This window comes from Cyprinus carpio, chromosome B1 (assembly GCF_018340385.1).
Source record: "Cyprinus carpio isolate SPL01 chromosome B1, ASM1834038v1, whole genome shotgun sequence".
Classification (NCBI taxonomy): Eukaryota; Metazoa; Chordata; class Actinopteri; order Cypriniformes; family Cyprinidae; genus Cyprinus; species Cyprinus carpio.
Window position 1 is genome coordinate 38,461,167 of NC_056597.1, and position 17,016 is coordinate 38,478,182.

Sequence of the window (17,016 nt, forward strand, 5' to 3'; positions counted from 1 at the left end):
TTTAATATAATTTCTCTGGTTTATAAATTTTTCATTATATGTGTTGATGATAAAATACAATTAGAGAACTTTTGTGTTAGAATTTTATTTTTTATTATATATATATATATATATATATATATATATAATATATATATATGGATATATATATATATAAACAATTATGGAATAATATTAAAACTATACAAGAAACAAAACCATAGTGCTGTCAAACGATTAATCATGATTAATTGCATCCAAAATAAGTATTTGTTTACATAATATATGTGTGTGCTGCTTATTTTTATGTATATATAAATATATATATATATATATATATATATATATATATATATATAAATATATATATGTTATATATATATATATAGCCTATAGAAAAATGTTATGTTCATATATTAAATGTGTGTGTGTGTGTGTATATATATATATTATATGAATATAAATATATACATGGGAATATTTTGAAAATATATACTGTATATGTGTGTATTTATATATGCATAATAAATATACACAGCACACATATATTATGTAAACAAATATTTTGGATGCGATTAATCACGATAATTCGTTTGACAGCACTACAAAACCATTTTCCTTAATTTACTATTTTATCAGATTTTTATTAACTATGATAATGAAAGATAAATGGGGAAACTTTTATGGTAGAATTTCATTCAAACTTGATTTATAAATATTAAGTAAAATATATCCTAATGGTAGTGGTGTCACAACGGAGATAAAGTATAACAACCTTATAGCTAAATTTAGTAAAACAAACGAATAATTTTTTTTATATCAAACATTGTTTTAACCAAAAACATTACAATAATATGATTTTTAAAATGACAGAGAATTATACAAGACGAAATGAAACATTGAGCATAGGCAATATTTATATTGTACTCCAAGAAATCTATACTTTATCTTAAAAAACCAAGTAGTATATTTCTGTCCAGTTTAACCTGTACAGCTCAGCCAGTGATCGTTCGTGGTTTGTCGGTGACTCAGAGTCTCAGCGCCTGCGCGACACACTGCGCACTTTGGCTGTGATAGTGTCGTTCAATAGTTCAGGCAGGTGTGTGACGCGACAGTCTAAAACGTCGTGATTCAAAACCATGAGTCATGCACTTATTTTTGCCTGGTATCTGTTCATAATACAGTCTGAACACAACCACATCCGGGTAACGCGACGCCTCGCCTCAGTGAGAGAGGAAGCGCCAGTATGCGCCAGTCTGTATCTGACCTGAGATCAGCTCGCGCAGCACACACCAACCCGTCACCAGCGGACACAGGACAGATCCCAGATCACCGTCCTTCAACCGCGGAAAGACACCCGACAGCGAGTTCGTGCTACAAACCCATCATGTCTTTTTCGGATATACGCGTTTGAGTCAGTGTTTAATTCGTTTATGCACACATTCCGCTGACGTTCAGCCCAGCGCGCGCACACACACACACAGAGAGCCACAGCAGCCGCGGAAGACACAATTACATTCGCAGCTCTGTAAGTATCCAACATTTCACACCTTGTACAGAAACGTCTGGTGGATTTCAAAGCTCAGATTTCTCAACACTGAGCTGCGTGTCTTTTATGTTGGTGTCGCGCGAGAATAAGCCAAACGTACGCCCAGTTTTCCGCGTGTCGGGCTTGTTTTTGGTAACAGGGCGGACAGGCTGAGTGTTTGGGCCACGAGCGTCTGAACTGTTTCATTGTTCCTTTCTGCGTAGTTCTGTTCCGTTCTCTTCGCGTGTTGTATTGTGAGCTGCTCGCGCGCTATCACGCTGTAATTCTGCTGATGCGGTTTGTGTTGAATTGAGTGAACAGGCCTGAAACAGAGCACACCACTGCAAGGCCCCTTCCCTCAGTTCAACACAAACACACGCGGATCGTGCACCGGAGGGCCTGCTCACTCCGTGCAACATGCATTTCAGCACGATTCTGCACCACACCAACTCTGTCAGCTGGTTCCCTGTAGCCTTGATACTTCTGTCTCACAAATCTGACGACTGATAATAAATGGTTATAAATGGCATATATTTAACCTTTTTTTTTTGTAAAGGAATAATGTGGAGTCCGTAAAGCTCTTTCCACAAATATTTTTTAACAATTGTTTTTGTTTGAGAAAACTATTACAACGGTGTCAAAATTAATGACAAATTACTGATTATATTTTTGTTAAGAGTTATTAAATTAATTGTAAATTAATTGTATTGCTTTTAATTAAGCTGTTTTAGAATATTTATATGTATGTGTGTGTGTGACACTGTACCACAAAACCATAAGTAGCACAGGTATATTTGTAGCAATAGCCAAAAACACATTGCATGGGTCAAAATTGGCAGTTTTTTTTTTATGCCAAAAATCATTAGGATATTAAGTAAAGATATTTTGTACATTTCCTGCCATAAATATATCAACACTTAATTTTGGGTTTGTAATATGCATTGCTAAGGACTTCATTTAGATTTTCCTCAATATTTAGATTTTTTTTTTTTTGCACCCTCAGATTCCAGATTTTCAGATAGTTGTATCTCGCACAAATATTGTCCTATTCTAACAAACCATACATCAATGGAAAGCTTATTTATTCAGCTTATTATATTTCAGATGATGTATAAATCTCAATTTAGAAAAATTGACCCTTATGACTTTGTGGTTTTGTGGTCCAGGGTCACACACACACACACACACACACACACACACAATCTCAATTTAGAAAAATTACGAGTTTGTATATGCATTGAAGCTATTGAGGTTTGGCAGGTAAATATGTATCATTGCCAGAAGGTTTGCTGTGTCTCCCAGAACAGTCTTGATTCTAGGAGAGAGGAGATTCCAGCAGAGCAGGCAGTATTACTTTAGGAGAGCTGGAGCAGATTGGCCGCAGAAGCACTGGCACCCTGTGCTTTTCACTGCACCGTGGATATTTGTTTTTATTTTATTTTGGTTGCAACAGGCACCTTGTTTTTTTCATTGAGTTACATTTTACTTTTGACTAGTTTTGTTAGTTTTTCTTTTGCATTTGTTTTACTCTTTCATTGTTGTGGTTTTTTTCTTTATTTTTTTGCAATAATATTGTTTTAATTACCAGTAATATCACTGCCTGCCTTTGTGTTATATAATAATTGCCTTGACAAATAGATGAGTAATTGTGTATTCTTTGGAGTAATTCTCACTGGTTTCTCATCACCATCTGTCTCTCACAAGGGTTTCTCTGTTGAATGAATTATGTAGTCTATGTGCTACAGAGTGAGTTCTTCCATGTTGAAGGTGGTATTTACAGATAGTAAACAAAGGTGGAGCTTCTTTTTTTCTTTGTCTGGAGGACTATTTGAAATTCCTAACACTGTCACATAGCAAATAGAAGACTGTTCACTCACTGCTAAATAAATGTGGTCATGTGACATTCCTCAGCAGTGGGCCTTTTGATGGTTAAGGTGATGTTTTGATGGTAAACGCGGGTGAGATGAGGGTGGCATTTGTTGCAGTTATGACTTATGACTTTGTCATGACTGAGGTGGGTCAGGTCTTGAGTTTATTGCTGGCAGTGTTTGCGTAGTGAATTTAAACACACCTAGATTGCAGAGTGGACCAAGACTAGTATGATCAGTAAATTCAAATCATTTTAGAATAGTTTCTCAAAATCACTCTTTACAGAAGGTGCTATCAAACTAGATAGGCTATGCTTTATGTAATCATTAATTTGTAAGGTGGTTATATTATTAAATTTGTCAGATGCAGCACCAGTATGAAGGGAATCTGATCAAAGAGCAGCTGCTAACAGGTGGAGGAACAGGAAATTTCCAACAGGAACAGTGGACACTCTCTCTCTCTCTCTCTCTCTCTATCTCGCTTTCCTCTCTCTCTCTCACTCACTCCACACTCACTCACTCACTCACCACACACACACACACACACACACACACACACTGCTTAGGTTATTAGATCACAGGATTACCAGTCACAAGTTTCACTAGGTTCTCTTGGAAAAACTCTTGAATATTCCTCTGACATTTCATTCTGGTGTCAACGCTGTCAAAATGGCTTTGTTTCTGCGATGAACAGAATTCATAAACGGAAGTAAAATCATTTTAAAGCTAAATTACTATACTTACTAAAACTGAAACTGAAATAAATTAAAGCTATATAATATAATGGAACAGAATAGAATAGAAATAAAAGAACAAAAACTAATAATAAAAGTACAACAAAATTACTAAAATGTCTAAATTTAAAATGAAAGCTGAAAAAAAAGAATATTCCATATGTTATTATTATAATGGGCCTATATAAGTAATACTTAAATAACACTAGTTTTAATGGTACATTTCTGCTGTTGCTTAGGACAAAAATACTTGTTCTTTTTCTATTCACATTTTCTAGAAAGATCTAATCAGTGAATAATAGTCAGAAAAATACTTGTTCTTTTTCTATTCTATTTCTAGAAATCTAATCTATTCAGTGAATAAAAGTATGACAATTTTGTTTTTTAAAATATATTTACTTTATTTCAAAAGGTTTTGAAGATCATGAGAAACTTATATTCAGTCAAATATGTATTTACACTGTGTTTGATCCATAGAATATTTCCAAGTTAAATATTTCAGGCAATTGCCTACTTTAAACTGTAGGAGATTTTGTCTTTTGTCTCAGAATTTTGCTGTCAGAATTGAAGGCGGCAGTCAAAACCATTGACCTGTGTCCTTCTCTTTTCTGTTTTATTAATTTTTTTTATTTTCTTATTTACTTCAGTTTCTAAAACAAGAAATCTACAGCTGCAACCATGCCACTATTTGGTAAATCTCACAAGAACCCCACAGAAATTGTGAAGACCCTGAAGGACAACCTCTCAATCCTGGTCAAGCAGGACAAGAAGACAGAGAAGGTACGAGTTTGAGAGCAATCCCTGTGGGTATTATGAGTGAATTACACCTCCAGATAACACTTGTTTCATTATTGAAATTATATTAGGTAACAGTGCAAAGACGGCAAAAAAATGTGTGCTGAGCACTATTGGCGAGGAGTTATGCCCATCTTCCAGGCAGGTTCTGATTGCTAGCTTTTTAAAGGTTGCAGCAGATTGCTGCAATCTGGTGTACTTTACAGGACTGTACAGCATCACTCCCATCACATTAATGAGCTTAATTTGCCACTAATGAGGCGTGTTTACACAGAAACAAATGACAAGAGTTTAGCACAGGGCCGTTCCAGTGCATTTAGTGCTTGCTTAAGATGGATTACAGGTGTTTTTACACTGAAATACATTGTGCAAATGTGGCACAAAAGTTTAGTTTGCCCCTCTGTTTACCTTGGACCACCGGTCAGATTTTTTCTCCCTTGTTTTTCCATTCTCATCCCAGGATTTTATTCCGTTTCATTCTGGTATTAATCCCAGTTGTTACAAAAACCCTCAGATGATTGCATAATGAATTTGACTATTGAGTGATGATGCTTAAGTTTTCTAAGTCTCTCTACAGCTTTACCCTGAGAAACGTTATAGCTCTTTTTAACAACAACAACGGCGTTGTCCTCTAAATCAGCCTTCTTTCCACTGCTGATATTTCCAGTGTTTTTGCATTTGCTTTTTCAGAGAAATAGGCCAGGCCAAAGGCAAATAAGTGTTTTAAACCAGCGCAGTAGATCAGATGGAGAACTTCATTCAGCAGTGGACATGATTCAATTTATCCTATAATAAAATGTGCTCAAAATGTAGATGTGCATTTTGATACAAGTAAGATTGTAATTGTGCTTCACCACACTTTTTGAATATTAACTTAAATCCAATCAACTTTTTAAATATAATATAGGGTAGGGATATGTCTGTGAATGACCTTGGGCAGTTTTGTGAGCAGTGCACACCAGACTAATGGAGACATGCAGTCTGAAATTGAGATTAGCATCTGAGAACATTTTATTTAATCAGAGCTCCTCTTTAGATGACTTTCAGAAAAATTATCCCTCTAACATTTTTTTTTTTTTTCAAAGAGCTTTCAGTTATAGGTATTTTTCTTGTTGAATGGCAGTTGTTTGTTGATGTCCGCTATTTTAGTGTCATTGATATACTAGCTAATATATAGTTTCATATTTTTTCTGTTTTCATATAGTTTCTGTTTTCACATTAATTTAATTTGGTTGTAATTTTATTGTTTTTGTCTCTTTTGTAGTTTGTTTGTGTGGTTTCTATTTATTAATTTTACTTGGGTTTAGTTATTTTAGTACTTAAACTAAACAATATATGTTTGTGTGGTTTCTATTTATTAATTTTACTTGGGTTTAGTTATTTTAGTACTTAAACTAAACAATATATATCCATCTTTTTTTTTTTCATGTTTGTTGCATTGGAGTAGTTCAATTTTTATTTTTTGTTTTTTGTGTTTCTGGTTTTGTATTTGGTATTTAGTGTATATTTTTTTGTTTTAGCTTACTTTAAAACTCATTGTCAATAAGTGGCTCACTTTACTGAATATGAACCCCATTTTCAGCACATCCTTAATAGACCCAATTGAGCAAGAGTTCGGGTTCCTGGAAGTGCTCATGTCTGTGCTGTGAGTACAAAGATGTCGGAGAGGTGGGAATATTGCTTCACTGCCTGACCTCTTGCTCATTTTCATCTGCCTGCTAAGGCTCTTTTCAGCAGCCCAGTGTTAGTCAAGCGTTTGAAGTGCTGGGAACCTCTGAGGGCCTGGGACTCTTCCTGCTGGAGGGAAATCCATATGCTCCACGATACCTCCACACTTTCAGACCGAGCTGTTTCAGCAGCTGATTAATATCTAATGATGTTCTTTGTGTAATGAACTTGTGTGAAATTACCCAGAATCCTTTTAGCTGTTCAGAGCAATATGCAGCATGATGTATTGAGTTAACACCATGTTTTGTAGCGATTAAAGTGATTTTGGTGTGTTTGTCAGGCTTCAGAGGAGGTGTCGAAATGTCTGGTGGCGATGAAGGAGATCCTGTACGGCACTAATGACAAGGAGCCACACACAGAAACGGTGGCCCAACTGGCCCAAGAGCTCTACAACAGCGGCCTGCTCATCTCACTGGTGGAAAACCTGCAGGTCATCGATTTTGAGGTGAGGATACTGCTTGTTCTCATTTATCTTTTTATTTATGATTGTTATAAATAGTGTAATAGCATTGTCTATGTGTGTTCACAGGGTAAAAAGGACGTTTGTCAGATCTTCAACAACATCCTGCGCAGGCAGATCGGGACCCGCAGCCCAACGGTGGAATATTTCTGCTCTCATCAGGAAGTCCTTTTCATCTTACTCAAAGGGTGAGAGAAGATAGATGTTTCTGAAATGTGGAATTGATCCAAAATCATCAAGTTCTGTTTCTCTGAACATGGCTTCACATTAATGTGAACTTGACATTTCTGCTGTGGCAGGTATGAGACTCCTCAGGTGGCACTGAATTGTGGGATTATGCTGCGTGAGTGCATCCGGCATGAACCTCTCGCCAAAATCGTCCTCCACTCTGAACACTTTAAAGATTTCTTCGGCTACGTGGAGATGTCCACATTTGACATTGCCTCTGACGCGTTTGCCACCTTCAAGGCAAGTGCTATATTTATTTTTTAACATTATTACGTTATTAATTGTTACATAAATGATTTGTTAAATGGTATTCATTGCACTTTTTTTTTTTTCTTTTTTTTTTTTTTACAGGACCTTCTCACAAGACACAAGGTTCTGGTGGCGGAATTTTTAGAACAGAACTATGACGCGGTAATATATAATTCTTTTTTTAATTGTTAATTTTTTATCATAGAATCTAGGAAAACTAACGTTTTTAAATGGCTGTCCTTGATCTTCCAGGTTTTTGATAACTATGAGAAACTGCTTCACTCTGAGAACTACGTGACCAAGAGACAGTCGTTGAAGGTGTGTGTTGTGACATTGATTTTGGTCTTCTCTAGCCTGTCCTGTCATTAACATCACGTGTTTGTGTGTTATGTGACAGCTACTGGGTGAACTGCTCCTGGACAGACACAACTTCACAGTCATGACACGGTACATCAGTAAACCAGAGAACCTGAAGCTCATGATGAACCTCCTGAGAGACAAGAGCCCCAACATTCAGTTTGAGGCTTTCCATGTCTTCAAGGTACACCTTTCAAAAAAATTGGTGGCACAATTTTTTTCTACAACGCCAGTTGCACCGCGCTCTTGTCACTTAATCTTTTCATGTTGGTGCGTCAATCTTTTTAAATTACTTGGTATAGGAGATCATGATCCGCACTCAGGAAAACAGTCTTCTCTGGATTGAATTGCTTCGCACACTGAGGAAGGCTTTGAGACGAAAGTTTGTTTTTTCCCATCAACGATGAATGTAAAACAAAATGAAAAAAGACTGTTTTCGTGCGGATCATGATCTCCTATACCAGTTTTTTCCCCCACTTCTTCACCTTGCATGAAAAATCTGTCAACTCCAAAATGGGGGGAAAACACCATAAAATGATCAAAACTGTGGTTTATATGAGACATGCATTATGTTCCAAAACTTCTAAAAATCTACATTTTTATGAATTTAACAAATTTATTGAAACTTATCTTAATTTTTTTCCTGTACATCTTTTCAGGTGTTTGTGGCCAATCCAAATAAAACCCAGCCCATCGTAGACATTCTATTGAAGAACCAAACGAAACTCATCGACTTCCTTAGCAACTTTCAGAAGGATCGCACAGATGACGAGCAGTTTAACGACGAAAAGACGTACCTCGTCAAACAAATACGAGACCTAAAGAAACCAGCCTCCTAAACTCTAGCTGTTGCAGTATTAGAAAAAAAACAAAAAACACAAAAAATATATTAACAATAATAATTCTATTTAAAATCTTGAAAAATTTGTCTTTTCTTAGTTCTGAGGCTTACAAAAGAAGGTTCCTGATCATTGATGTTCTCTGTTCTTATTTGCTTTTCTTTTTCTTTCATGTTTTATTGCAATCTCTTGTGCCATGATAGGATGTTTTAAAAGTAGGAATCAGCCAGTTTGAGTTATGAGAAGAACCGTCTAAGAACATCAAGACACCGTGCAGATGAGGAAGTAAAGGTAAACTTTCATTTTCCGTTTCTGGATGTTTTTCGCGAGCGTGGACACTCTACATTCTCCATGGCACCAACAGCGCCACGACACGGCAGTTTCGCTATGCTAGAAGAGATTGTGTTATTTGGATATTGCTGGAGAAGAGCAGACCTGCCAACCTGTACGCATTTTGCGTAGCGAGTACACTGGTACGATTTTTACTCATTATTATTTGTAGTTATTTTGTTACCATTTTTATCAAAAAATTATCTGTACCAAATAAGCAAAATGACTTGATAAAACAAGCACAATTAATTTTTTGTTTAATGTGAGATTTCCCTTAATGCATAATTTACATTTCACAGGTATATTGTGAAATATTTCCACTTTGCTGTCAGAAGTGCATGACTTCCTTCCTTTAGAACAAGCGCATGCGCACCAAACAGACAGAGCTCAATGAAATGGGAGCACAATAACTCAACTAAAATATACATTTTGCTGAAATATTTGTAGTTGGACAATAATTGTGACATAGAATTTTAAACCTACAAGTAAGTGTATTTGTATGATGTAAAGTGTAATGGGGTAATCAAAATAACCTTTTTACTAATTACCTTTCACTTTTTACTAATAAGTCTGTGCTTTTTATTATTTTAATTTTTAGTTTAGTAACTTTAACTTCTGCTTTAAAAATATTTATTGTTTTTAGATTGCAATGTTACAATGTTACAATTTAATCCAATTTAACCCTTTTTTGCACATAATATTTGCCTACATGCTTACATTCACTTTTTTTGTTGAGTCCAAATACAAAATACTGAGAGATATAGGCTACCGTATACCGCAAATCAGCCAAAAAATACAGTGATAGGTATTTTTGCTCATATCGCCCAGCCCTATGCAAGTGTACTGGAGTTTTAAAGTGAACTGGATTTTTTTTTCTTTTTTCAAATAGCTTAAAAAAAAAAAAAAAAACTAAATAGCAAAAATTAACTAAACGGTAAAAAACTGTAAACTGTTTACCCCCACTCCACACAAATTTCTTTTTCCCAAGGTTGGCAGGTCTGAAAGAGGTGAAATTCCCAAAAGATGAATTGTGAGCTGTTGATTTTCTCTTGATGACTTGTAACTGCACTAATCTTCGTTCTTGCATTCCTCCTTTGTCGACTTTTTTCATGGCTTTTCTCTGGCATCAGCATCCGCTTTTATTTAATTCGCCCGAACACTACAAACCTGATGATTTTCTTCCTGTTCTCTTTATTCTGTTCGTCTTTTATAAGAAATATGTAGAAGGATGAATTCATTTATCAGTATTTTAATTATTGTTTATCAGAGCTGAAACAGAAAGAGCATCTGTGGGTCTTCTTCATGTACATTTTGAGTTGCTGCCAGGCCATTTCTCTGATCAGAAAGCATCGCTATTTTGTTTTATATATTTTTATTTGAAGTTTACCTATGTTTAAAAGAAGACAAACGCTGATTTGACTCTTTAAGGTGGTTGCCGTTTTAGAAGAATCTTGAAAAATCAACTTTGGCACTAAGTGAACTGGTGTATATTCCAACTCGTCGATTTCCTGTAGATCAGTGAGGTATAGCTATAGTGCTGTGGTATTACTATTGTATGCTCTATATTATAGTAACCCTAGTGCTATAGTAATTCTTAACTTTAGTACATCATACTAAAGTACTCCTTATACTGTAGTGCAGCTGTAGTATAATATTCATTTCTATACTATAGTATACCTTTTACTGTAGTATGTATTTTGTGCTATAACCCATGATTCATCTGTCTTTGATGATTTTGACAGAAGTAGATTGTTGCATAGTTGAAAAACAAGATGAAATGAGGACACAAACAGGTGCCTTTTGTTCTTAAGTTGTTAATTTGCTATTTTGCTCATTTTTTTATTTGAGAAGAAATTTTGGAAGGGGGAGCTTAATTTCTTTTTATTGTTTTTAATATGTTCTCATTGAGCATATTTAGCTTGATTGAGCAATGAACCTCTTTAACTCACTATATTTGAGTTATGCTGTTGAAGAACATTCATTAAATCTCATTCTTTTTTCCTCTGCAGTTGATTGATTGATTGTTTTATTACGATCGTCTTTAGGTTTATGGGATGAAATATGCTTTGGTGGTTAAGACCATCACTCACAGTGTGAAACAAATTCATTTGTACTCTAAAGCAAATATTTTCAAATTATTCGCATGAAGCCAAATTTATTAAATATATTTGTCAGCAGTTACATTGAAGATGCCAAAACGTGTTCAAAATTAGAATTTTTCCTACTACACATACAGGTGCAGTTTCCATCTGAAATAGTACCACTTCAATAAAGACCAACTGAAGCATTAGCAACATCTTTGAATCACTTCTTTTTATATTTCAGATTCAGTTTTAGTTTCTTTTTTGAATAGTATCATTTTTTTTTTTTTCTATTTATTTTGATATGTTTATTAACTTGTGTGCAGTTTCAACCCCAAATCCCATTTCTAAAATGCATATAATTAAACTTTCAACAGGCTGTCCTGTTAAACTAATGAAACCTCTTCCCTCTTTTATGCTGTATTGTAATGGTAAGATGATGCTGATTTGAATCATGCTGCATGAGTATGGCAGGTTAAATAACATTTGAACATCTGTTGCTGCCATTTCGAAATGTCTTCTATGATCTCAGTCTCTTATTGCACTGAAAATTAGTTTCCTCTTTTCGTTTCAGGTAGCCATCTGCAAAAGAAAATAAATAGATATAGCAGGTGTCACATGCTATATTCCATCTAATTATTCATGCAGCTTTAAAAAAATTCAGACTGAATGTTTGAACATAGAGTGTATAATTGAGTACTTTGAAAATCTGAATATACTTTTAAAATTTCCTTTGACATTCCACAGGACCATTTCAATCCAATTATTATTATTAAGGAAAAATGGAGAAAACAGTATTTTATACTTTTCCTTATATATTTTAACCTAGAATGTTTATTTTGATTTACAAAAATATAATAAATACCCACAAATCTGAAGTACAACACTAACTAAACACTTCACTAAAAATAAAAAGATTTTTTTGGTACTAATAAATAATAGGTTTAGAAAAATAGCAGCTTTTTCCCCATCCAGTTACTGAGAAACTTTGATAATGGTGGGTGTTTTTTTGTTGTTGTTTTGTTTTTTAATTAAGACAAAATCACTTACTTGCTGTGGGCGGCACAACTTGTTCTGACAAACGTCTAGCAGATGATTTCTGCTGCCACTGGAAAATAAAAAATATATTTGTACGTATTATAGTTTCATTTTTTTATCATAAATGTAAAACAACAATAAAATAAGAAAGAAAAAATGAAAATACATCAATTAAAAGGTGGTATTTTTCATATGAATTCTTAAAGTTCATGATTTACTCTGCACTTACAATGAATTTCTGGACGCCGTTGAGTTTGTCGAACCTGAGGTAGGAGATGTCATGTTTGACTTTGTTGCTGTCCAGGTCTGTAGTGTAGATCTGCTTTATTCCAGCGGAGCCGATCAGAGGAACACACTCATCACAGGGGCATTTGGTCACAAACATCATTGTGTTGTCCTCTTCTTTTATCTCTGTGCTTCTGCAGATTGAAGGGAAACAAACAGATGAGGTGCAATGCAGAATGAATTTATTTATTTGAACATTCGATTGGCCTGATATTCAGAGTTCAGTCAGTGCATATAAAACATAGCACATCTCCAGCGTGAGCTGATGAACAGTTGTTGTTGTTGCCTACTGTTCTTCTGACAGCTCTGCTCCTTCTCATGAGTCTCACCTGAATGTGAGCGCGTTCTGCTCCGCATGGAGGATGTATCTGTACTTCCTGTTCTGTCTCTCCTCTTGCTTGTGATCCATCTGAGGATACTCTGCGTACTGTGAGCCCACTGGATAGGCGTTGTACCCACAGCCCACTAGGTAAAGCCGACCTGTGCCATCACATTGAGACTAGAGGTGGTTTAAAACAAGATAATATAAGAAGAGAACAAGATAAGAGAGGTTTTCTTTATTTAAACACATTTATAAATTCAAAGTCATGTTTTTGGCTCACCTGTTTTCCCTCAGCCCAAATAACCGCACCAACTCCCACTTTAGGATCCTCTACATAAAGAGACAGCACACACACACACACAAAAAGAAAACATTTGAACTGCACCTCAATTTAAATTTACACCTTTACAGCATTGTCCAGAAAATTATATCATTTTGGCAGGAAAACAACAACAGCATTAGCAATGGACTAGTTGGGCTGTCTCACTTTATGACATTAGATAAAGTACTCATAATTATATTTTTAGGATTTCAAAATATGGTTAACTCTTTTCCCTGCCATTGATAAAATTTGTCGTCTTCCCCACCATTGAGTTTTCATTGTTATACGGTAGGAGGCGCTATTAAGCATCTGAAAGAGCACTGAACATCTAAATGCACCTTACCAATCTTTGTCAGCGATTCATCAATGCATTTTTTTATTTATGAGGCCTTAGTGCCAAAGTTGATTTTTAATCTAAAAGTCTAATTTTCCATTGAAACAACATTGTATGTATGTTGGGCTTCTCCAATCACTGAGTCTACTTAAATCCAGTCCCATTTTACAGTCGCCTCTAACCAATTAACAACTGATGGACAGAAAGAAGTCCCGCGCTACATTACTTTTTTGTCTTTGTCAATAATCTGTTTGTCAATAATCTGCTCCATCTGTTACCTTTTGATATAAATGGACCTTTAACTAAAACAAGACCTGATGCTTCTGATTTCTGCCAACCATTTTAAGCGACACTAGATTCAAGCTGTCACTTTCTGCCATTGCTTTTGGTTTCTTGATTTGTGTATTTTTGATAACAGCTGAACATTTTGATGTCAATTAGTCAAGCAAGTGAATAATAAGTAAATCTAACTGAACAGAATTCACCTGTTCTACACGCCAGTAATCGGGCCTGTATGATACAGTGTCGCACCACATCCTGAGGTAAAGCTGGAGAACCCGTCCCTAAAGGCTCTTTCATGAAGAACCCATAATTTTCTTCTAGAACCGGAACGCTTGCGGCGGCGGATGCCAGAATTCTAACTAGAGTCCTCATATGCTGCCTTAAGTTGCTAAAATTTGGTTCCGCACAGAAGCTCTCCAGTCCCATTTTGTTCAGCACATACTTATGCTGTTCCTCATCATTTATAAAGAACTTCTCCAATAATTTATCCAAGTTGTTCCACCATTCCCTTCTAAAGATATCCTTAACATCGAGAGATGGATTGTCCGCAGCAATCTTCCCAAGAAAGTCACAGTTTTGAGAAGTTTCATCCACGAACTGCGGCATGGTGCAGTCCAGAGGCTGCAGGAGCACACAGATGTGCGGTCTGCTGTTGGACTTCAGTCTCTCTCCAGCTGTGGCATCGAAGATGGCTTCCTGGTGACTGGAGTCTGTATGATTGTGTCTACCTGACAACAAACTGATCTCAGCATCACCGGGCCAGTATGATATCCTACTCACACCAGCTGAACAAAGAGAGATGAACATATAAAAATTAAAATAAATGAAATATATGGTTATTTTACATTTAATACTATATTCACAACTTTATTTATTTGAAGTATAGTTATAGACAGGTATGATCTTACCATTGATGAGCATCTTGAGGCAGGTGGAGCAGGGTTTTCTGGAGAAGTAGAGATCGCATCCCTTCAGTCTAGGTCCGTGTTTGACCACAGCCACCTGTCCTGCATGTAACTGCACACTGGAGCAATGCAGACCCAGAACCCTGCGCTCATGGACCACCACAAGACCACTGTCTCCAGCCTGGGTCCAAATATAATACCTCTCATTATTTATATATCCATACAGCTAATGAGTCATAGGATGTAGCAGCCCTTCCAGTTCATACACACTACAAGTTCATTAGCATCTTCAGAGCACATGAGTCATTATACACACAACAGGGAGTAATAATTCTGCGTAGACTGGGAATTTTTTTTTTTTTTCTTCGAAGTAATTAATAATAATGAGGTTTTACATCGTTTTATATCGTTTGTTACAATTTTTATTAATTTTTTTTTGTGATATATGCATTTTAAATGGCTTTTAATGTAAGATCTGTCCTTAAAACACAGACTTTAGAGTGTGTGCTCTAGAGGAAATTCAAATATGCCTACTGTGTCATTCTCTTGTTGCTGTGGTTCTTTCTTTGGGAAAAGTTCCATCCATAGACTCAACAATGTGAAGAGGTTGGCTTTGGACAGTCGAGGTCCATGACCTGAAACAAACAAATAGGATTTTTGAACAGACTAGCGACACAAAAAATAAATAAATAAAAATAAAAAAAGCTACTAAAGCTATTATTTTTTTAATATTATGATATAATGAAACAATGGAGATATACCAATAATCAATTAGACCATGCTGTTCAATGTGTTACCTTTTAAATTTAGCTAATTTGTTTTTCATTTTTTGTTTTTGTTTCCATCATTTTTACATAATAAGTACATAATAACAACACATTCATTATAATTATTTTATTGTTGTATTATAATGATTACTGTTTTTATAATATTATTATTTGCAGCCAGTAGTAGTTATGATATTATATTCATGCAAAAGACTGAAAGGGATTAAGAATAAGATTTGGTGGATAAGTATAATTTTTTTTATTGACGTATAGTTTTTCAATCATTGCATCAAAAAACATAAAATATAAATTAAATTAAAAATTGGTCTCTACAAGGAAATGGTTAGCATAAAATCTTATCAGAATTCTAATTAGAATAGATATAATTAGGGCTGCACAATTAATCGAATTTCTAATGCCAATTAAGTAATCGGTCAAAGTCCTCTTATGTTATTCTGCGTGCATAAGATGCGTTTTTTCTTTCTTTCTTTCTACATGCTATCTTAAGGGTTTTTACCATTATTTTAATTTTAGTTTTAGCATAACATTATAATACCATTCATATTTTTACTTTTATATAATTTAAAGAAGAAACCAATCCGATGTATATTTGACATTTGAGGCTTAATACTATAGAACAGCACTAGAAGTTTTTCAGTTTGAGTATTTTGAGCTTGTTTATCTTCATATAAAAATACGGCATGCAGTTGAATCAAACAATGCTATAAACATCATTCAGTGTAAATTGTGATAATCGTAATTAATAATTGCAATTACAATTTCAAGAGAATAATCGATTATTATGATTTCTGTCATAATCGTGCAGCCCTAGATTTAATGCAATCAGATTGCTCTTAAAATTAAGCTGCTGACATAGACATTAAATGAGAATATATATGAAATGCATAATAACCTGCTAGTAAATAATTTAACGACAAAAACAACACACTGTAAAGTTGATCTGTCCTGGGGTCTGGTTACCTTAAGCAGACACTGACAGACTAATCTGACCTTGTACTTTGGCATCCGTCTGTACTCCGCTATCCCTCGCATTGCGCACTTCCTCGCCGTTTGGAATAGATCTGCTTCTCTCGAAATCCCGGTGAGACCGCCGACTGTCCGGTGCTGCCATTCAACCGCGATCAGCATTGACATGTCACTGACTAAACAGCCCCAAACAACAGCAGCCCCTCCGCCTTCACGGTGTCCTCTTCCTATTTGCGCAGACGTCACCTGGGGGCGGGGCGTCTGTTCTTAAAGGCTCACCTGATTCGATTCCCCAGAAATCTGATTGCCGCATACAGACGAAAAGCATGCGGAGGCCCACACACCGCGGCCGGAACTGCCCAATTTACATTTTACATTCATTAGCATTAATAAACATTTGATCTTGTCTAGCAGCTTACAAGATACTGGATCATGGATGCAGGGGTTTTCTCTCATGTAGTTACAGGAGCATCAGTGATGTTGGGAGATTGTTGTGTTAAGTTATGGTCTTAAGATTTGAATTATTAGTCTATTTTTTTTAATTTTTTACATAGCAGTGGCACACTGAGTCACTGCACTCCATTCTATCAAAAATATT

General features: G+C 35.4%; 2 protein-coding genes across 2 annotated transcripts; one reads left to right on the forward strand and one right to left on the reverse strand.

The window, feature by feature from the left end:
- The first annotated feature begins 1,181 nt into the window (after window positions 1-1,181).
- LOC109095927 (calcium-binding protein 39-like) lies at window positions 1,182-9,100 on the forward strand. The gene is made up of 9 exons (XM_042717404.1): window positions 1,182-1,507; window positions 4,757-4,889; window positions 6,913-7,077; window positions 7,162-7,280; window positions 7,392-7,560; window positions 7,672-7,731; window positions 7,822-7,887; window positions 7,967-8,110; window positions 8,586-9,100. The coding sequence occupies exons 2-9, from the start codon at window positions 4,788-4,790 to the stop codon at window positions 8,763-8,765; spliced, it is 1,005 nt and encodes a 334-aa protein (XP_042573338.1). The 5' UTR covers window positions 1,182-1,507; window positions 4,757-4,787; the 3' UTR covers window positions 8,766-9,100.
- A 2,375-nt stretch (window positions 9,101-11,475) lies between these two features.
- LOC109095852 (cytidine and dCMP deaminase domain-containing protein 1-like) lies at window positions 11,476-16,813 on the reverse strand. The gene is made up of 9 exons (XM_042717406.1): window positions 16,443-16,813; window positions 15,199-15,299; window positions 14,668-14,845; window positions 13,963-14,544; window positions 13,102-13,151; window positions 12,829-12,998; window positions 12,444-12,633; window positions 12,227-12,284; window positions 11,476-11,758 (listed from the first exon to the last, which is right to left on the reverse strand). Exons 1-9 carry the CDS (start codon window positions 16,561-16,563, stop codon window positions 11,697-11,699), a joined length of 1,512 nt encoding a protein of 503 aa, XP_042573340.1. The 5' UTR covers window positions 16,564-16,813; the 3' UTR covers window positions 11,476-11,696.
- Window positions 16,814-17,016: the final 203 nt, after the last annotated feature.